The 23030-nt window shown below is 40.5% G+C and overlaps 2 protein-coding genes across 4 annotated transcripts in view; one reads left to right on the top strand and one right to left on the bottom strand.

The window, feature by feature from the left end:
* Positions 1-338: 338 nt before the first annotated feature.
* Positions 339-23030, bottom strand: part of LOC128596719 (cytochrome P450 2G1-like) — a 28947-nt gene continuing 6255 nt past the window's right edge. For all 3 annotated transcript variants that reach the window (XM_053606373.1, XM_053606375.1, XM_053606374.1), the window contains exons 2-10: positions 12807-13031; positions 12091-12253; positions 10291-10440; positions 8070-8230; positions 7383-7559; positions 6214-6355; positions 4399-4586; positions 4138-4279; positions 339-947 (exon numbers count right to left, since the gene is read on the bottom strand). In XM_053606373.1, the coding sequence (XP_053462348.1) occupies positions 766-947; positions 4138-4279; positions 4399-4586; positions 6214-6355; positions 7383-7559; positions 8070-8230; positions 10291-10440; positions 12091-12253; positions 12807-13031 (1530 nt within the window). In that variant the 3' untranslated portion in view covers positions 339-765. The remainder of the gene's footprint in view (positions 948-4137; positions 4280-4398; positions 4587-6213; positions 6356-7382; positions 7560-8069; positions 8231-10290; positions 10441-12090; positions 12254-12806; positions 13032-23030) is intronic.
* LOC128596720 (serine/threonine-protein kinase 31-like) lies at positions 954-4131 on the top strand. Its single transcript, XM_053606376.1, has one exon. It carries the CDS (start codon positions 1762-1764, stop codon positions 2539-2541), a length of 780 nt encoding a protein of 259 aa, XP_053462351.1. The 5' UTR covers positions 954-1761; the 3' UTR covers positions 2542-4131.

Here is a 23030-nt window from a genome sequence, read left to right as displayed (position 1 = left end):
GAAACATGAGGGAAGGTTTTCATCAGTTGACCATGTTGATGGAACCTGGAAGTGGAATAATACAAGCTGTGAACAAACTGGTGTGGGGAGTATTTGGAATGGGGAGCTGTGGTGGCAGCAACCAGGAAAGCAAGTTGAGAAGAAGACATGATGGTGGGGAAAGGTAGCATGTCAGCAAAATGGATGAGGCTGGGGTGTTTCAGGGGAGCCCCAACCCAGAGGAAATCACTGGAGGGGGCTGGCAGGGAAGACAGTGAAAAAGAAGTCAAAGCGCCCGTTTCAAGTTGTTTCCTGTGCCCCACATTGGTGCCACACACAAATACACAATGAACATGCTGCACAGTGAACAGCTTTAAATTCTTTATTGACTTTTGGGTAGCTAGTGGGTGAAGATGAGAATCAAGATGAGAAAGGACTGTAGATCACGTTTGATCATTACCAGGGCCCACACAAAAAGGACAATTGTAAAGACATAGAATCTACAAGAAAAATTTGGTGCAGATGGAAACTTAGACAGACGTGATGAAGTCAGCATCAAAGTTGCTGGCTTCGGTGGAAATCTTGGACAGGACATTGCTTTTCTTCATGTAGAGGATATACTACTGTATAGTTTCAGATGATTATAGGTGATTGTGGAGCCGTGACAGGAAAAATGGTGCCGTCTTACAGGGATGTTGTGAAAGGAGCAAGATGGAGAGGATGGGTTCACGTCGTGAGAGCGAAGCTCTGTTCTTTGCTGTTCTTTTCCTGCCCAGGAGGGGGCGCTCAGCGGGGCACGAGGCACAGCTCATAAGTCGGCGGGATGTTGCCAAAGCCAGAGACCTTGGGAGTGATGTCGATGTCGGCGGGTGGCACTAGGGGGCGTAGAGAGAAGTTCTGAAGGACGGAGGTGAAGTAAAGGAAGAGTTCCATGCGCCCCAAGGTCTTGCCCAGACAGATGCGCTTTCCTGCGGGCACAAGGGAGAATAGAAAGGAACGTCACACCTGCACCAGGGACAGAGGTGTCAGGAACACGTGGATTCACCACTCATTGAGCCTCAGTAGCATTTTTGGGGTGGTGACTGTACCCACTGTATAAATGGTGATTGTAAAAGCTTAATAGGTTCCTATATTTAGGACTTACTAGGACCTGCCACTTGTAGGGACCCAGCACGTGGCAGCTACTTCTCTGATGGCTGGGCCTCCCCCTATTCCGAGATTGAATGGTTTTAAAGGATCATTGTGTTCATTCCAGTTCCTCAAAGTTTTATCAGATGCCTTTAGGTGTCAGACACTGGTGAGGAAAAAAGTGAGAGCTCTCACTTAAATAATGCTTACTCCTGGCAATGCCCCGTCTGATTGCGGGGAGAGAGTCATCTCCACTTCCCAGATGGGGAGCTGAAGTAACTCGCCTGAGGTGCCTCAGTTTGTTCGTGGTGGGGTGAGGTCCAGTTTCCCAGCCGCTGACCTGACTCCAGATCTTTACTGACACACAGGTAAAATGCCTTCGCACAGAAATGTTATGCTTCAGGTGGGCAAGCCACTGTCTATTGGATGAATCTGCCCTACTTTCTGTATTCATATGGCCTCCAAACTAGAGATGCTGCTTACATTTTACAATGATTAAGAAAAAATAACAAAAGGGTAAGTTTTTGCACGTGCGCGACTGTGGCCGAGGTTTAGCCGTGGTGGCGGGTAGAGGGCTGAGGCCCAGCATGTGGGGCCAGGGACACTTTTCTAAAACGTCTGCAGTGGAAAGTGTGAGTTTTTCAGATTGTCTAAATGGACGAAGATACTCATTATGATAAAGTTGAAGATGTGATTGGAAGTCACGTAGAAGATGCAGTAACATTTGGGGCCCAGCAAAAGAAAGCAGCTGCCATGGATTTGGCTAAAAATTTTGAAAGGTCCTTGAAGATTCCTGTAGGTACCAGAATGAAAAATCTGGCAGCTAAAGTGGAAATACTGAAAGAAGTCAGGCACGTCAGCATCAATGTTCGTTTTGGAAATGACCTTTCAGATGCTCTACAAGTGTTGGATGAGGGATGCTTTACTACCCCAGCTTCTTTGAATGAATTAGAGAAATTTTGGGCAGAATACAATCTGGCTCGAGAGAAGATTCAAACTTGTCAAAATGTGAATGAAGGGAATATTTTGATTGCCAAGAGAAATGAAGTGCAGCAGAAGCTGTGCCTGGCAGTTGAAGTTTTTGTTTTGGAAATAGATGAGTTACCTCTTAATAAATGCTTTAAAACATTGCAGGATTTGTCAGCTTCTTTAGAAGCAGTGTATGGACAAGCCAAAGAAGGAACAAACTCTGAAAAAATACTTAGGAAATTTTATGACTGGAAACGTGTTAAAAAACAGGAGTTCACCAATGGTAGAAGCGAAACATATGCTTCTCTACAACGTCTTGTAGCAAGGTTCCAGAAAACCTTAAAGGTTTTTGATCTGTCTGTGGAAGAATCACTGACTTCAGAAGATACAATCAGTAACACTGATGAAATCCTAGAGAAGACCGAGTCAAGTGTTTGCAAAGAGCTGGAGATGGAAATTGGTTGAAAAGAATAATTTGGAAGAATCTGATGAACACGATGGATCTGAAATTGAGAAAATAAAACAAGAAATAACCCAGTTATGCAATAGTGTCTTTCAAGAAATTTATCATGAGAGGGAAAAATACGAGAAGCTGAATACCTTGGGACAGAAATGGTTCCCTGAGCTGCCTCTGCTTCATCCTGAAATAGGATTACTTAAGTACATGAACTCTGGAGGTCTTTTTACTATGAGCTTGGAATGGGATCTTCTTGATGCTGAGCCCGTGAGGAACTTAGCAGCAAGCGTCCTTTGGTATGTTCTGAGGTTAATGGGCAGATAATTCTTTTAAAGGGCTATTCTGTGGATGTTGACACAGAAGCCCAGAGTGATTCAAAGAGCAGCCACCTACCATAGAGCTTGGAGAGAAGCTAAAGAAGAGTCAGGGTTACTACCATTGATGTTCCTGATTTTGTGTAAGTCTGATCCTATGGCTTACTGATGGTGCCATACTATCCTAGGGCAAACTTGAGTGCTATTCAAGCCAGTATGCCTTTAACTTCGGAAGAAGCTTTAAAGGTGATGAAAGGTGTTGCCCAGGGCCTGCATACCTTGCACAAGGCTGCCATAATTCATGGGTCACTTCATCAGAACAATGTATTTGCTTTAAACCGTGAACAAGGAATTGTTGGAGACTTTGACTTCACCAAATCTGTGAGTCAGTGAACCTCAGTGAACATGATGGTTGGTGACTTGAGTTTGATATCCCCTGAACTGAAAATGGGAAAACCTGCTTCTCCAAGTTCAGACTTATATGCTTATGGATGCCTTTTATTATGGCTTTCTGTTGAAAGTCAGGAGTTTGAGACAAATGAAGATGGAATCCCGAAAGTGGATCAGTTTCATTTGGATGATAATGTCAAATTCCTCCTCAGTAGCTTGATATATTCTAGAAGTTCAATGACGGCTGAGCAAGTTTTGAAAGCTGAATGTTTCTTGATACCAAAGGGGAAATCAGTTACAGACCCAGAAAAAGATGTTGAATATTCCCAATGTAAAAAGGAAGAAGAATTTAAGTTAGAGACTTGAATAAATATGAGGAAAAGACAAGAAATGGTGAAGCCAACTTTGATTGATAAAGTAGTGTTCTGTTGTTGTTACAGATGTTCTTTTTAATATCTTTGCTTATTTTTGTTAATAAAAAATCTGAAGATAAAAAAGAAAAATAACAAAAGAAGAAAACTATTTTGTGATATGTGAAATTTCAAGTTTCAGTGCTGGTTCACATACATGCTCATTCATTTAAAAATTGTCATGGCTGCTTGGATAGTAAAATGGCAAGACCATCTGGCTGGAACAATGAAATAATAAAAATATTTTTTATTTGGTTCTTAACAGAAAGTTTGCTGATCCCCGTTTAGTGCTACCCCTATCTACCCTTTTTTTCTAATTATCCGAGTTAACATTTCTATTATTCCCTGATTCTGGGATTCTAAAATTTTGGGGTTCTATAATAGAACCTTCAAGTTACCATTTAGACTTGAACTTCAAATACAGAGCAATGGCTGGAAGGTAGACTCAGCACATACCTGGTTTCAGGAGATCTGGGCCATAGAAACCTACCAGAGGAAAAAGCCACAAAGGCTTCACTCTTCTTGAAGCGACCCTGCTCATCCAGGAAATGCTGGGGATAGAAGGCATCTGGGTAGCGGAAGTATTTTGGATCCTTGAGGACTGAGCCAAGCACGGGAAATACGTCTGTGCCCTGGGGTAAAAAGGGGGGGAAGTTAGGAGAAATCAGTGTTGGATTGTGGGGCTAGGGATCCAGGAGGAAAGAGGGATGTAGGGGAGGGTGACGAGGTGGCAATGAAGCTGCAACCCCACCTTGGGCAGAAGGTAGCCTCGGAAATGGGTGTCTTGGGTGACTTTGTGGGGGACTCCCAGGGGAACAAAGTCTAACAGCCTCTGTATCTCATGGATCACGGCGTCTGTGTAGGGCATCTTGACCCGGTCATTGACACTTGGGATCCGCTGTGGTCCGATTACCTGGTCAATCTCTTCATGGATCTTGGCTGGAAGCATCCAGAAAAAAGGACAGCAGGTGTTTTTGTTAGAGAAGCTGGGACAGATAATGCATTTCTGTCCCCAGGAGAAAGTGAGATCTGGTGTGCAAGTCGTGTGTGCTTGGATGGCCTCCTTCTACTTCCTAACCCGTTAGTGGTGCTCAATAATTCCTCATCCAGCATGGGGGGGTGGGGTGGGGTATGGGTGGCACACAGCCTGGAGACTTGAATGCCAGCTGGGATGTTTGGTCTTTATTTGAAAACACTGAGGACCCATGGAAGACTGATGCGTGAATCCTGGGCCCAGCTGGGCTTTCAAACACAGATTTTTGACTAAATGGGAAAGAGACAGGCTTTTTTTCCCCTGTGTATGGGGAGGCATAGATGGGTAAACCAAGTGAGGGTCTGGGAGAGGCAGCAGTCAGGGCAAAGGTGCTGAGGCAGGAATGTTCCTGCGTAATTTGAACAGGATAGAGGAAATGCCAAACGCTAATGGGACAGTGATGAGTTACACCACTGCTGCTCTTCATGGATGAGTGACCTAGGGCAAATAACTCCACCTCGTGGACCTCTGTTCTACGTCCTCATGTTGGGTGTGATAGTCTGACCATGTGAGGGAGTTGTAAACATCACATGAAGTCCAGTATGCAAGAAATTATGACTGTGCCCAGCACATAATTATGTACTGCATATTGTATTGTTTAGAGCATGCAAGAAAACTCGGACAGTGGAGGTGAGATTAGAAACATTTGAGTGGAAACCGACTAGTCTCTCTTGTGTACCAGGAGAAGTCTTTTGGCTTGTCTTCAACAGTATCAGTGGGAAGAGGGGCTATCGTTGGTGATTTTCCTTATGCCTTAATGAGTTCCTCATTAGTGGAGCTGTGCAACAAGACCAGATTATAATCTGTGGGCTTCTATTGTATTTTGGCAGGGTAGTTGGCTCAATAATGGCCATCAAAGATGCTCACCTCCTACACTCTGGAATATTACATTTGTAAGGGTTACAAATATACAAAAGGTACTTTGCAGATGACATTAAACTAAGGATCCTGAAATGATCCTGAAATGACCTGGTTTACTCAGGTTGGCCCTATATTAATAATCTGTACCTGTATAAAAGAGTGGCAGGAGGATCAGAGTTAGAAAAGGAGGTGTGACAACAGAAGCAGAGTCAGGTTTGAAGATGTCGTGCTAATGGCTTTGAAGCTGAAGGAAAGAGTCATGGACTCTGTAGAACGTGTACAAGGAATGCAGCTCTGAGAAAGGGAAGGCGTCAACTTCTAACTGGGGTTCAACCTAGTGAAAGTCTATTTGAACTTCTGAAGTGTGAGATAATGAATCTGTGGTGATTTGTTACAGCAGCCATGGGAAGGAAATGCAGACTCCAAGTGGGACATTACATTAAAGGGCGTCCCAAACCTGACCAACACGTGACTTGAGGGAGATGGACTCTGTTTGATTTTGGTAGGACAGTCAGTGAAATAATGCCCATTACTTAGAGATTTTGAGACTCTGTGTCCTGAGGATCTAAAGAGTGAAGATTCGCAGACCGTGGGATTCTAAGTTTTCGCGTTACATCTTCCTTCTGATGAGAGCGGGAGGTACCAGATAAGCAGCCCAGGGTGGACACTCACCTTCCACCTCAGGATACTTCATCAGAAGCAAGAATCCATAGCGCAGGGTGGAGCTCACAGTCTCTGTGCCAGCAAAGAGGAGGTTCAGAGTGGTGAGGACCAAGTTCTTGTGGTTGAATTCTGTGTGGGGATTGTTTTGATCCTAAAAGTGAAGGGGGATAGTACATAGAGTCATTGTCTTCTGCCTTGATCTTCTTATTTTCTCCCTGTGTGTGGGGAGGCATAGACGGGTAAACTATGAGTGTGTGGGAGAAGCAACAGCTGGGGCAAAGGTGCTGAGGCAGAAATGTTCCTGGTGTGACAGAGGAACAGCAAGGCAGAGGCAGTGTGGGGTGAATAATGGGGAAAATGAGGGGAGAAGAACATTGCATGCCTTGGAAGATTGGAAAGTTTTGGGACATTTGTGTATATGATCATCAACTTCCAAATGCTTAATGTTCTATTATATGGTAGAAAAATATAAATTTATAAAACTCTAAGAATTGATGATACTGATGTATTAAGTTTCTAAATGTGTACATCTCTAAGCCTTTAGCCTTTTAATTTAAAACTCTTCAGTTTCAAGACTTAAAACTTGTATCTTTTCCAAATTTTAATATTCTAAAAAGGCTACTGTTGTAATGCTATGGCACAAATGATTAGAAAAGTGTTAGATTTTAAGTTTCTATTTTCCTAAAATTTCTACATTCAGTATTTATTTAATTTAATTTTTTTTTTTTTTGAGGCAGAGTCTTACTTTGTCACCTTTGGTAGAGTGCCATGGCACCATAATTCACAGCAACCTCAAACTTTTGGGCTTAAGTGATCCTCTTGCCTCAGCCTCCCAAGGATCTGAGACTACAGGCCCCTGCCACAAGCCCTGGATATTTTTAAAGACAGTATCTTGCTCTTGCTCAGGCTGGTCTTGAACTGCTGAGCTCAACCAATCCATCCACCTTGGCCTCCTAGAGTGCTAGGATTACAGGCATCAGCCACTGCACTCAGCCTCTTATACCTTTTAAAGGTATAAGAACTCATACTTTTACACTTTCTAGAATTCAACTGCAGATATAAGTGATCTATTTGAAATAATAACTTGGTCTTTTCCCACATTTGTAGATGGGTTTAACGGTGCAGGCAGTTGAGAGGGAGGAGGTGAGAAGGAAGGATTCGGGAAGGGGAGGAGGCACCTGGTGCATCTTGATGAGGAAGCAGTCAATGAAGTCCCGTGGGTTTTGGGGGTCAAGGGATGCTTCGTTGATCTTGACCTTGGAAGCAACAAAGTCCTTGAGCTCCTCTGTCAGGTAGTAGATGCGATTATGTCTTCCTGGCAAATATTGCATGATTCCAGGAAACATGTTGTATAGCTGTGGGAACCGGCAAAGGGGATTTGTCAGTGGTCAGCACCAGGGCCTGAGTGGAATCAGACAGCTGGGCTCAACATCTGGTGCTGGGTCCAGGAAGTGACTGATGCCCTTTTGCTTCTTGGACATACAGTCCAATAAGCATTGGTTCCCCCTTACTGTGGCTTCACTTTCCACCATTTCATTTACCCTCAGTCAACTGAGGTCTGAAAATACTACATACAATAAATGACAGAGAGACAGAGAACTAGCACATTCATGTACCTTTCATTAGAGTATATTATACTTGATAAACTTTATCATAGACAGGCATGTTTAGGAAAAATTTAATATGTGGGGGATTTGGTACTATCCACAGTTTCAGGTATCCCCTGGGTGTCTTGGAACATATCCTGTGGGGATGGGGGAACTACTGTACTCGCCTCCCACAATTGTGGGAGGATTGAGCAGGGTATAAGAAGCGCTTAGTCAACTGTTGTTGGTGGCATGGGTGGAGAGGTGGCTAGGTGGCACCTGTGTCCAGGGTGTGCTGAACTCAAAGAAATTCTCATTCATCAGCTGCAGCAGGTGCAGGAACTGCTTATCCTCATAGTCGAAGCGACTTCCAAAGACAACAGAACTGATGACATTGGAGACGGTGCGGCTCAGGAAGAAGGTGGGTTCGATGGGGGCACCTGGGTGATAGAAATTGTGTTGGAAGCATTGATTAGGAAGAAGGGGTGTGGAATCATTCCGTCATGGATTTGAGCCCGGCTGTGTTTCTTAATAGCATGTGTGAGGTACTTCATTTTTGTATTTTGAATCTAGATTTCCCAATCTGCAAATTGGTTTAGGAACCACTTCATTTGTTCACAAGGATTCACTATAACTATGCACATAAAATGCTTCCCCGCAAAATGTGCCTGGCATATAGTAAGCACTCAAGAAATGCTGGCAGAGCTTAATAGTTATGTTTTGTCCTCATTGCTTACGTATATGGATTTTGGAGAGTCATGTATTTGTGAAAAGAAGTGATGGTAAAAGGCAAACTAAAAAGAAAAGAATGCCTGAATTCTGGGTAGCTCTACCACTGATTGACATTTGGGCTATTAAGAAAATCCTTCCCTAGGCCTCAGCTCCACCATGTGTAAAACAGGCTGCTAGTCACATCAGAGGATTTGGAGGTAATTTCTCTGGAACAACACACATATTCACCAATTTAAAGTTTCACAACAAATTGCTGTGGGAATGTGGACATGTGTGGCCTTTATATAGACCCTGTTTAGGTGAGGGACCTCTGATTTAGAGAAATGTCTCTTTCTATTTCTTATCTATTTAGCTCTATATTTCTCAGCCTCTGTTCTTTTCTCTGAAGGCATCGTGTTTCCATGCTTTATTTTTTTGGTGGGGCTGGACTTCTTTAAAATATAATAAGATGATTATAAAGCTTCATATTCTCAAGATGGAAAAGTTCTAAAGATTTCTATCACAGCAATGAATATACTCAATACTGTTGAACTGCACATTTAGAAATGGTGAAGATGGAACATTTTATTTTATGTCCTTTTTTTTGGTTTTACTTTTGTGTTTGTGCTGTTTGTTTGTTTGTGCTTTTGTGAGACAGAGTCTTACTGTCTTGTGCAGGCTAGAGTGCCATGGCATCAGCCTAGCTCACAGCAACCTCAATCTCTTGGATTCAAGTGATCCTTCTGCTTCAGTCTCCAAGTAACTGGGAGTACAGTTGCCCATCACAACGCCTGCCTAATTTTTCTCTTTTTCATAGAGATGGGGTCTCATTCTTGCTGAAGCTGGTCATGAGCTCCTGAGCTCAAGTGATTCTTCTATCTCAGCCTCCCACAGACCTAGGATTACAGAAGTAAGCCACTACACCTGCCATATGTGTCTTTATATAATATAATGAAATTTGATCCTGTCTCCAGAAAGGGGTATAAAATATGCATATGATATCAGGAGCTCACAGACTTTGTGAGATCCATTGATTAATATTTCTGGACATGTCTCTACATGTCTTCCATGTTCACATTTTTTCTCTGTCTCTTTGGCTCAAGTGCAGGGTGTCATTGTAGCTTACAACAGCCTCAAACTCCTAGGCTCAAGGTATTCCCCTGCTTCAGCCTTTTGAGTAGCTGAGACTACAGACAAATCACCATGCCCTGCTAATTTTTCTGTTTTTTTTTTTTGTGTGTGTGTGTAGAGACAGAGTTTCACTTTATGGCCCTAGGTAGAGTGCCATGGCATCACACAGCTCACAGCAACCTCCAACTCCTGGGCTTACGGGATTCTCTTGCCTCAGCCTCCCAAGTAGCTGGGACTACAGGCACCCGCCACAACGCCCGGCTACTTTTTTGTTGCAGTTCGGCCGGGGCCGGGTTTGAACCCGCCACCCTCGGTATATGGGGCCGGCGCCTTACAGACTGAGCCACAGGCGCCGCCCATAATTTTTCTATTTTTAATAGAGACAGGGTCCCACTCTTGCGAAGGCTGGTCTCCAACTCCTGAGCTTAAATGATCCTCTGACTTTTGCCTTTCTGAGTGCCAGGATTACAGGTGTGAGCCACCGTGCCTGGCCCATGTTAACTTTTAACACAAAACCTCACCAGAAATCACAGTGAATCCTTAATATTTTCTATCCTCTCCCATGCCAGACCTTTCTTCCCCCAAGGCCCATCTCCTCATGACTGGGCTTTCTGTAACCACCAGTCACCTAGCGTCTGCCCCCTTGTGGCCTCCTTACCCTTGGTCTTCCGCAATTCCTCCAGTAGGTAGCCGGCCTCTTCCTGGATCCTCTCCTCAATGCTCCGCTTACCCATCCCAAAGTCTCGAAGGATGGTCAGAGAGAAGCGTCTGAGAATCTTCCATCTATCTCCATTGGCCATAACAACACCTGCAGGGATCTTAGTGTCAGGCTTCTGCCTCCCCTCCCCTTCCTGTGTTTAACTTTGTGCTAGACAATGATGGAGACAGATTATGAAACCTCTAGATACTATTGTCAAGGAAGTCCCTCCCAATCCTCCAGGCTCAATGAAGAGACTAATATTCCCTCCCTGCAGGATCCTCAAAACCAGACTAGACTGAGGTGGGAGAAAAGGGAATCTCTTTAGGAGTGATGGAGGACATCAAAGAGAATTCTTACAAGAAGCAGACATGGAACTGAATGAATGAATAAATAAGTAAATGGATAAATGCATGGAAGCTGGAAGGAGGTAAGCATAGAATGTATCTAGAGTAATATAAAATCAGATACTAATGTTTGTGAATAACACTTGGATTCTCTAGACACACGTACATATGTGTACACAGAAGCTCACACTTCTACATCAATATATCTAAAGAAAAAGGGTTACCATGTGGGAAGAAATATTTCAAAATTACCAAACGTATGCATTGATTACAATCTCATGCTAATGCATTACAATTAAATCTTTCTTTCCAGCCATCATTTATCTATTTCAAATCATCGATCCATTAAAGTTTCACCCAGCTATGAAGTCTTTCATCCATCCAACCACCATCAGACATTCATGTCATAAACTTTCTTTTATTCACCAGTCCACCAAAATAATTTCAGTCAATATCCACTAATGTATGTATGAATGATGCATGGGTTAATGAATGGATGGATGAAATGATGGCTAGAGAAAGAGAACGTTAATTGATAGATGTGTAGATAACTGAATAAAAGATGTTTGTATAGATGAATAATTAATAAATGAGTTTTCAATGAATTTTTGTATCAGTGGACATTAGGAAGAAAAGGTACAGGGATAGGTAGATGAAAGGATGGAAAGAATGGAGTGAGCCTGCTTGAAACTGAAGGATCTGGGCATTTAGAGATGCTTGTATTGGAGAAATGAGTCTACCTAATGAGGGGACAAGGGACATATGAGTCAGGTATGTGCATGTGTGTACGGAGATGAAAAGTAACACTGGGGGCAGTGCCCATAGCTCAGTGGATAGGGTGAAGGCCACATACACCCAGGCTGGTGGGTTCAAATCTGGCCCAGGACAGCTAAACAATGACAACTGAAACAACAAGAACAACAACAAAATAGCTGGGCGTTGTGGCAGACACCCGTAGTCCCAGCTACTTGGGAGGCTGAGGCAAGAGAATCTCTTAAGCCCAAGAGTTGGAGGTTGCCGTGAGCTGTGACGCCACAGCACTCTACCGAGGGTGACATAGTGAGACTCTGTCTCAGAAAAAAAAAAAAAAAAAAGAAAAGTAACCTTGGCTATCAGGGTTTTAGGGGCTACAGAAAGAATATCAGGCAGTAATCTAAGAATAGAAAGAACAGAAGTGACCCAGAAAAGACTCTAGAGACAGATGGTGTAGGTTCAAAAAAAGTGGATGCACCACTTACTGTGTAACATAACCTAACTGTTCTTATCCACAGACTTTTCACTTACAATATAGTATAATATTAATAGCTCTCCAAAAGGAGATGCTGCAATAATTCATGTAGAGCAAATATCAAAGAACTTGGAACATAAGGAGTACATTATAATCATTTCTATTTTCATTGTTGTTGCTACCCACCATGACCTTGGAAGTTTCGCTCTATTATAGCCAATTCTCCACGGCCACTGAACTCATCTCCTTGGTCTACCAGAGCTTCCTTCACTGCTTCATGTCCACATAACACCACTACTGGCCGAGGTCCCAGGTACACAGTGAACACGGGGCCATATTTCTCCCTGAGCTGGGAGTGAAGGAAGACACAAAAGGAGGTGTTAATCGGAATACCAAATGTAGACCAATCAAGGGTTTTAGACGATGGAGACTTCAGGGTGATATAAATGTGGGAATAATGAATAAAGCTAACCTCTGGGCTTGGAAATACTACTACTGGGAAAGGGGCACAGAAATCTTGGGTCCTGTGATCTTGGGCAAGAACCCACCAACAATTCCTGAAAGAATTAGATACCTCATATTTAAATATTAAACCAGGATTAGAAGTATTCCAAGACTCATGCTTCTCCCTGAAATGGTAAATTTCTCGAATGTTTCAATTTCATGACACTAAGTCTCAAAGTTCTAAGACAACCTGGGGTCAAGGGTCTCTGTAGTCCTTAAATTTGTGAGAGTCTTATTTCAATGCTCTAGGAATTTTTGCTTCCAAATTTTATGATTCTAGAATTTAACGATGCTAAGGTTTGGCAAGTCTGTGTTTCTAAGAGTCTATTTTTGATATGTCATGAGATTCCATGTGTATCCAGCATTATTTCCTTCCAACCATAAGAGAAGAGACTCACCTTCATGAAAGACTGAAATGTGGCATCAGGGTGAACTTGTAGCAGGTTCCCCAGGAAAGGTATTGGTGTGGGACCTGGGGGCAGCTTTCCTCCCTTTTTGATTCGTTTCCAGGCAAAAAGGATGATCAGGCAAGACAAGCAGAGTTCCAGAAAGATGGTCAAGGCTTCTCCCAGCTCCATGGTGGTAACAGGCCAAAGGGTTGTATTCTGGGCACCAGATTCTGCCTAAATAGGTTCTGGGAGATCAGCTTACACAAAATCTGAACACCCTGGGATTTAAATTTTCTGGGCATGGATGCATCAGGAAAGACACTACTTTATCTGGAGGATGATATATAACCTATAATCTTCCCATCTGAATAAAGGTATATTGTTTTACTATGTCTGAGTACCACCTGTATATTTATTTAATATAGAAAAGTGACTATCATGTTTAACAACTGAAAGTTATTCAAGAGGGAAGGTTGACCTCTTTCTCTCCTTAACCAAAAAATTAGCTGTCCTCTATTACACCTATTAAAATACCTGTGTGTTAGTTATTGAACACTGCATAACAAAACAACTGAGAACTTAGTGGCTTAGAATGAGAATAATGCTTTGTTATTTGCCACACTTTCTGAGTGTCAATGTAATTTAATTCCATCATCTTATATGTCCATTGGGAAGTCTTCCTAGTGCTTATACCTACCCCAACTTCTCTCACTCTCAAACTTTAGGTTAGGGTGTCAGCCAAGAGCTATGGCATGTCAGATCTTAAAGAGATCTTAAAAGAAACATTTTAGTTCTGAGTTTCTCAAATGTTTTTAGTCCAGGGTTTCTGAGAACATTTTAAATTCAGAATGCAGTGGTACTTCCAATCCCATCATGGAATACAGATTATCAGGTGGGAGACATTGCAAGATTCTTTGGAAAGAGGATAAATGTATGGATTTAGAACTTGCAAGTGATGATAATAAATATATTTAACAACCGGGCAGCATAGATAGACACTGGTTGGAGATGGAGCAGGCCCCTTTACCTGCTGAATTATGGGGTGATTGATCCTGGAGAAGTGGCTGAGCTACCCATTTACCACCTGCTATAGTTAGGATGCTTGTGGCCCCAAACTTGATGTTAAAATTTATTCCCTGTTGTTGGAGATGAGATTTCATGTGAGATTTTTGTGTCGTGGGGCACATCCCTCATGAATGGCTTGGTGCCCTCCTCAAGCTAATGAGTGAGCTCTTGCTCTGGTAGTTGCTTGAGTGCTTGTTAATAAAAAGAACCTGGTACCTTCCTACCCTTCCCCTTTACTTCCTCTCTCACCATGTGGTCTCTGCACATGTTGGCTCCATTTTGCCTTCTGCCACGAGTGGAAGAAGCTAAAGCCCTTCCCAGAAGCAGATGCTGGCATCGTGCTTCCTGTACAGCCTGAAGATTGAGAGCCAAGTACTCTTCCTTATAAGTTACCCAGCCTCCATTATTGCTTTATAGCAACATCGAATGAACTAAGACGCCAACCTCAGTCAAAAGATGCCTCTGACAACTCAGAGGGTCACACCAATGTGCATATGTTAAATTGTAGTACTAGGCCATGTTCTTCATAAGTTGCCTTCTTTCTAGGACAGGAGCCTCAAGGAGGCTAAATGCAGAACTTGTAGGTGAGGAGCAGTGGCATAGTGGAGCTTATTCAAGAGCAGATTATTAAATGTTCAGTAGTTATGTGAAAATTATGTAAACCAAAATTGAATGCATTATTTTCTTTTGGAAGAAAGTAACAAATACTCAAAGCCCATCACTTCCTAATTATTTTCCCACATGCTATTGAGATTAATTATGTAGGGCAGCGCCTGTGGCTCAAAGGAGTAGGTCACTGGCCCCATAAGCCAGAGGTGGTGGGTTCAAACCCAGCCCCAGCCAAAAACTGCAAAAAAAAAAAAAAAAAAAGATTAATTATGTAAAGTGTGTCTGTTGAAGATATTTGCCATAACTACACCAGCTCTCCAGGATATTCTTAGACCTATCCTTCACAAAGACCAGCGTAATCCTCCACCACAAAAGTAAACCCACCCAGAAAATTTTGATCAAATTCCAACTTCCACAGTCGCAAAAGGATTAAAAATGTCCACCGGACTCTCAAAAAGCTTATCAATATTCTCAATTAATGTGAATGGTTTAAATTGACCTCTAAAAAGGCACAGGTTGGCTGACTAGATACAAAAACTCAAGCCAGATATCTGCTGCATACAAGAATCGCATCTTACATTAAAAGACAAATATAGACTCAAGGTGAAGGGATGGTCATGTATACTCCAGGCAAATGGAAAGCAGAAAAAAGCAGGCATTGCAATCCTAGTCGCAGACGCAATAGGCTTTAAATCAACCAAAATAAGGAAGGATAAGGATGGACACTTCATATTTGTTAAAGGTAATACTCAATATGATGAGATTTCCATTATTAACATTTATGCACCCAACCAGAATGCACCTCAATTTATAAGAGAAACTCTAACAGACATGAGCAACTTGATTTCCTCAAGTTCCATAGTAGTTAGAGATTTTAACACCCCTTTAGCAGTGCTGGATAGATCCTCCAAAAAGAAGCTAAGCAAAGAAATTTTACATTTAAACTTAACCATTGAATATCTGGACTTAACAGATATCTACAGAACATTTCATCCCAACAAAACTGAATACACATTCTTCTCATCAGCCCACAGAACATACTCCAAAATCGACCACATCCTAGGCCACAAATCTAACCTCAGCAAACTTAAAAAAAATAGAAATTATTTCTTGCATCTTCTCAGACCATCATGGAATAAAAGTTGAACTCAGTAACAACAGGAATCTGCATACCCATACAAAAACATGGAAGCTAAACAACCTTATGCTGATGAATAGATGGGTTATAGATGAGGTTAAGAAGGAAATCACCACATTTTTGGAACAAAACAACAATGAAGACACGAATTATTGGAACCTCTGAGATACTGAAAAGGCAGTCCTAAGAGGGAAATTTGTACCACTGTAGGCCTTCCTCAAGAAAACGGAAAGAGAGGAAGTTAATAACTTAATGGGACATCTCAAGCAAATGGAGAAGGAAGAACATTCCAACCCCAAACCCAGCAGAAGAAAAGAAATAACCAAAATCAGAGCAGAATTAAATGAAATTGAAAACAAAAGAATTATACAACAGATCAATAAATCCAAAAGTTGGTTTTTTGAAAAGATCAATAAAATAGATAAATCTTTGGCCAAACTAACCAGGAAAAAGAGAGTAAAATCTCTAATTTCATCAATCAGAAATGGTAACGATGAAATAACAACAGACCCCTCAGAAATTCAAAAAATCCTTAATGAACATTACAAGAAACTCTACTCTCAGAGATCTGAAAATGTGAAAGAAATTGACAATACCTGGAAGTACACCACCTACCAAGACGTAGCCAGAATGAAGTGGAAATGTTGAACAGGCCTATATCAAGTTCTGAAATAGCATCAACTATACAAAATCTCCCTAAAAAGAAAAGCCCAGGACCAGATGGCTTTATGTCAGAATTCTACCAAACCTTTAAAGAAGAACTAGTACCTATATTACTAAATCTCTTCCAAAATAGAGAAAAAGAAGGAATATTACCCAACACATTCTAGGAGGCAAACATCACCTTGATCCCCAAACCAGGGAAAGACCCAACGAGAAAACAAAATTATAGACCAATATCACTAATGAATATTGATGCAAAAATACTTAATAAGATCCTAACAAACAGAATCCAGCAACACATCAAAAAAAATTATACACCAGGACCAAGTGGAATTTATCCCAGGGTCTCAAGGCTGGTTCAATATACGTAAATCTATAAATGTAATTCAACACATAAACAAACTAAAAAATAAAGACCACATGATTCTCTCAATTGACACAGAAAAAGCTTTTGATAATATCCAGCATCCCTTCATCATGAGAACACATAAGAAAATTGGTATAGAAGGGACATTTCTTAAACAAATAGAGGCCATCTACAGCAAACCCACAGCCAATATCATATTGAATGGAGTTAAATTGAAATCATTTCCATTTAGATCAGGAACCAGGCAAGGTTGCCCATTGTCTCCATTGCTCTTTAACTTTGTAATGGAAGCTTTAGCCATTGCAATTAGGGAAGAAAAGGCGATCAAGGGTATCCACATAGGGTCAGAAGAGATGAAACGTTCACTCTTCGCAAATGATATGATCGTATATCTGGAAAATGCTGGGGATTCTACTACAAAACTTTTAGAAGTGATCAAGGAATACAGCAATGTCTCAGGCTACAAAATCAAAACCCCTAAATCTGTAGCCTTTATATATACCAACAATAACCAAGCCGAAAAAAACAGTCAAGGACTCTATTCTTTTCACAGTAGTGCCAAAGAAGATGAAATATTTGGGAGTATACCTAACAAAGGACATGACACATCTCTACAAAGAGAACTATGAAACTTTAAGAAAAGAAGTAGCTGAAGATGTTAACAAATGGAAAAATATACCATACTCCTGGCTGGGAAGAATCAACATTGTTAAAATGTCTATGCTACCCAAAGCAATATATAATTTTAAAGCAATTCCTATTAAAGCTCCATTGTCATATTTTAAAGATCTTGAAAAAGGTCTAATAACCAGAATCCACAGAGAACTCAAATGTATTAGCAAGAAAAGAACAAGTGATCCCATCTCAGGGTGGGCAAGGGACTTGAAGAGAAACTTCTCTAAAGAAGACAGATGCACGATCTACAAACACATGATGAAAAGCTCATCATCCTTAATCATCAGAGAAATGTAAATCAAAACTGCTTTGAGATATCACCTAACCCCAGTAAGAGTAGCCCACATAACAAAATCCCCAAACCAGAGATGTTGGCGTGGATGTGGAGAAAAGGGCACACTTCTACACTGCCGGTGGGAATGCACACTAATACGTTCCTTCTGGAAGGATGTTTGGAGAATACTTAGAGACCTGTAAATAGACCTGCCATTCGATCCCATAATTCCTTTACTAGGTTTATACCCAGAAGACCAAAAATCACAATATAACAAAGACATCTGTACCAGAATGTTTATTGCAGCCCAATTCATAATTGCTAAGTCATGGAAGAAGCCCAAGTGCCCATCGACCCACGAATGGACTAGCAAATTGTGGTAAATGTATACCATGGAATATTATGCAGCCTTAAAGAAAGATGGAGACTTTACCTCTTTCATGTTTACATGGATGGAGCTGGAACATATTCTTCTTCTTTTTTTGTTTTTTTTTTGGTTTTTGGCCGGGGCTAGGTTTAAACCCACCACCTCCGGCATATGGGACCGGCGCCCTACTCCTTGAGCCATGGGCGCCGCCCCTGGAACATATTCTTCTTAGCAAAGTATCTCAGGAATGAAAGAAAAGGTATCCAATGTACTCAGCCCTACTATGAAGCTAATTTATAGGTTTCACAGAAGGCTATAACCCAACTATAGCACAAGAATATGGGGAAAGGGCCCAGGAAGGGGAGGGGGGGAGGTTAAGGTGGAGGGAGAGTAATTGGTAGGGCCACACCTACGGTGCATCTTAGAATGGGTACAGGCGAAACTTACAAAATGCAGAAACCAAATGTCTACACACAATAACTAAGAAAATGCCATGAAGGCTATCTTAAACAGTTTGATGAGAATATTTCAGATTGTATATGAAACCAGCACATTGTACCCCTTGATTGCACTAATGTACACAGTTACGATTTAACAATAAAAAAAAAAAGAAAGGAAAGCTGAAACAGAACAGAAATTAATTACACAGGACTGAACTAATTTGTCATGACTTGAATTTAAAACATTGCTAATTCTTTCTGTGTTCTCTTTTCTAGAAGTCAAGAAAACCCTTTTCCATCTTTTGAGTATTTATAGCTTTCAGCAATGTATGTATATATATGTAAAATTTGAAACTTTTTTTTCTCTCCTTGATTTCTCCAGGAATTGAAAACCATTTGTAAGTATTATTAATTTCTGACAACATACTTGTTTGCCTATGTTCAATAAGAATCTGTTTTCTTGTATGGGACACAATAAAAGATACGGGTTATTTTACCAAGGCTTTGACTGGAATGACGTTTTCAGAAGTGTCCAGATTGTGTTAAGGAATTAAGGTTGACTTTATGAAGCCGATGAAAAGCCTGTTGGAAAAATTGGCCAGATACATCATCAATAACATTTCCTGATCTGTGGTGAGTAAAGAATGTCATTTTCTGAGAGGTCCGGGAATCATAATTTGCTTTGGGACCTCAAGAGAAGAGGAATTCACCCAATGCATACAAGTATCTAATGGTATAGATGAAGCCATTAGAGAGGCTGGGCTCATGAGAGGCTTTCAAGTCTAACCTGAGATTCCTTATAAAAAGTTTCACAAATTATGAATTAGGCTGCAATAAACATTCTTGTGCAAATGTCTATGTTGTAAAATGATTTTTGGTCATCTGGGTATATATCTAGTAGAGTAATTACAGGATTAAATGGCAGGTCTACTTTTAGTTCCCTAAGTGTTCTCCAAACTTCTTTCCAGAAGGGACGTATTCGTTTGCATTCCCACCAGCAGTGCAGAAGTGTTCCCTTCTCTCCACATTCACACCAACATCTAAAGTTTTGGGATTTTGTTATGTGGGCTAATTCAAGTGAATAGCCCTAAAAATCAGTTAAATGTGGGGCCACTTGTGAGGCCATGTTGTAGCCATACCACTTACTGGGAAGTTTTTATTTAGGTTCTAATTTCTCCTGAGGTAGTTACATAGACACAGCAGATAGTATTTAATACTGCAGAGATTCCCTCTAGTGTAGCCACCACATCATCTTTGTTGAGCCTTAAGGCTTTTGCAGTTTCTTTCCCATCAGCCTTAGAGTCGGAGACAAATCTCTAACCACACTTCTGTTGGCATATAGTCTGTACACTGGAACAAGTATTCTCAGCAAGCTCTTATAACGTTACTTTTGGGGCAGTCATCCAAAAATATGTTTGAGCCAAGTACTTTGGAGTAAATATTTTGAACTTTTTTTTTTCAATGTCCCCTTTGTAATTAAAATATTTTAAACTTTATATGTTATCTCAGGGCTAAGAAGCAGGAAGGAAAACCAGATTGGAGCACATCTGACTACTGTACATGATTCTATATCCTTTGGACACTCTCTTAGTCCTGTTAACAGTTCAGTTTAGTTATACAGCTATATCTCATTCTTTGAGCTCACATTGCACACACTGCTGGAATCTAATACAGGTGGGCCACAGTTTCTTATTTTTGAATGACATTTTTTTCTCACTCTAATTTCCCATTTTACTAAAAACAAGTTACAGCAGAATTGTCATTTTAATTGCCAAAATAAACTGTACTTTGAGCATACTGGGTCTGACTATTTGCATAAAGCGCGATAAGAATAATTATTAGCCATCTAGTCTTTTCTTTCTCTTAAAATTGGCTTTGCTGGAACTTTTTTTTAAATTAGATCATAACCACGTACAATATGGCATTTAAGGGGTACAATGTGCTGATTTTACATACAATTTGGAATGCTTACATCAAACTGGTTAACATAGCCTTCACCTCATTAATTTAATTGTTGTGTTAAGACATTTATACTCCACTCTTAAAATATTTGACATGTCCCCTTGCAAGATGCACAATAGGTGAGGTCCCACCAATTACCCTCCTTCTACCTGGCCACCCGCAACCCTCCCCTCGCCCTCCTCTTCTCTTCTACTTTCTGGGCTATAATTGTGTTTTATCATTTGTATGAAAGTGAGGGTGATTATATATTGGGTTCATAATAGTACTGAGTACATTGGATATTTTTCTTCTATTCTTGAGATACTTTACTAAGAAGAATATGATCCAGCACTATCCATGTAACCATAAAAGAGGTAAAGTCTCCATCTTTTTTATGGCTACATAACATTCCATGGCATACATATATCACAATTTGTTAGTCTATTCCTGGGTTGATGGGCACTTGCGCTGCTTTTATGACCTGGAAAACCCCAGGGACTCAACTACAAAACTCTCAGAAGTGATCAATAAATACAGCAGTGTCTCAGTATACAAAATCAATATTTACAAATCATTAGCTTTTATGTATACCAACAATAGTCAAGCTGAAAAAATACTCAAGGACTATTTACAGTAGTGCCAAAGAAGATGAAATATTTGGGAATTTACCTAACAAAGAATGTGAAAGATATTTATAAAGAGAACTATGAAACTCTGAGAAAGGAAATAGCTGAAGATGTTAACAAATGGAAAAACATACCATGCTCATGGCTTGGAAGAGTCTACATTGTTAAAATGTCCATACTACCCAAAGCAATATACAAATTTAATGCAATGCCTATTAAAGCACCACTGTCATACTTTAAAGATCTGGAAAAAATTGTACTTTGTTTTAGATGGAATCAGAAAAACCTTGAATAGCCAAGACATTACTCAGAAATAAAAGCAAAGCAGGAGGAATCATGCTACCAGACTTCAGGCTATACTATAAATCTACAGTGATCAAAACAGCATGGTACTGGCACAAAAACAGAGAGGGAGAGGTATGGAACAGAATAGAGAACCAAGAGATGAACCCAGCCATTTATTGTCATTTGATCTCTGATAAGCCTATCAAAAACGTAAATTGCGGGAAAGATTCCCTATTTAACAAATGGTGTTGGGTGAATGGCTGGCGACCTGTACAAGACTGAAACTAGACCCCCACCTTTCACCATTAACAAAAATTGATTCGTACTGGATAAAAGATTTAAACCTAAGACCTGGAACTATAAAAATACTAGAAGAGAGCATAGGGAAAACACTTGAAGGAATAGGCCTGGGAGAATATTTTATGAGGAGGACCCCCAGGCAATCGAAGCAACACCGAAAATACATTACTGGGATCTGATCAAACTAAAAAGCTTTTGCACAGCCAAGAGCACAGTAAGTAAAGCAAACAGACAACCTTCAGAATGGGAGAAGATTTTTGCAGGTTATGCTTCCAACAAAGGTCTGATAACTAGAATCTACAGAGAACTCAAACCAATCAATAAGAAAGAATAAATAACCCCATTTCTTTGTGGGCAAGAGACTTGAACAGAAACTTCTCTGATGAAGACAGATGCATGGTCTACAAACACATGAAAAATGCTCATTATCCTTAATCATCAGAGAAATGCAAATCAAAACCACTTGGAGATATCATCTAACTCCCATAAGATTAGCCCACATCACAAAATCCCAAAACTACAGACGTTGGCATGGATACAGAGAGAAGGGAACACTTCTACACTGCTGGCGGGAATGCAAGGTAATACGACCTTTTTGGAAAGAAGTTTGGAGAACACTCAAGGAACTAAAAGTAGACCCACTGATTGATCCTGAAATTCCTCTACTAGGTATATACCCAGATGATCAAAAATCAGTTTACAACAAAGACATTTGCACCATAATGTTTATTGCAGCCCAATTCATAATAGCCAAGACATGGAAACAGCCCAAGTGTCCATCAACCCATGAATGGATTAACAAATTGTGGTATATGTACACCATGGAATACTATGCAGCCATAAAAAAGATAGAGACTTCATATCTTTTATGTTTACCTGGATGAAGCTGGAACATATTCTTTTCAGTAAAGTATCTCAAGAATGGGGGGGAAAGTATCCAATGTACTCAATACTACTATGAGATCAACATATAACCACCTACACACTCATATGAATGGCAAAACATAACTATAGTCCAGAACATAGAAAGGAAAAGGAGAGAGAGGAGATGGGAAAGGAGATATGGGAGGACAGTATCTGGGGGGACCTCACCTAATGTGCATGATGCAATGGTACATTTCAAAACTATTAAGACATGAGAATAATTGTGATGGATGTCTTACTTAGTTCAATGTAAGCATTTCACATTGTATATTGAAGCAGTATCCTGAACCCCCAAAATGTATCAATGTACAAAGTTATGATTTAATAAAAAATAATTTAAAAAAAGAAGACAGGCTTATGGTCTACAAACATATGAAAAAATGCTCATCATCTTTAATCATCAGAGAAATGCAAATCAAAACTACTTTGAGATATTATCTAACTCCAGTAAGAGTAGATGAAGATGTTAACAAATGGAAAAGCATACATACTTAAGATCAGTTTTATAGAGACTCATAAAACTAAGTATTATCTTAAGAACTGTGCTAAGGCTATAAGT

Source organism: Nycticebus coucang, chromosome 10 (assembly GCF_027406575.1).
Source record: "Nycticebus coucang isolate mNycCou1 chromosome 10, mNycCou1.pri, whole genome shotgun sequence".
Lineage (NCBI taxonomy): Eukaryota > Metazoa > Chordata > Mammalia > Primates > Lorisidae > Nycticebus > Nycticebus coucang.
The sequence above is the reverse complement of the archived record's forward strand: the minus strand, read 5'-3'. Positions and strand labels throughout refer to the sequence as shown.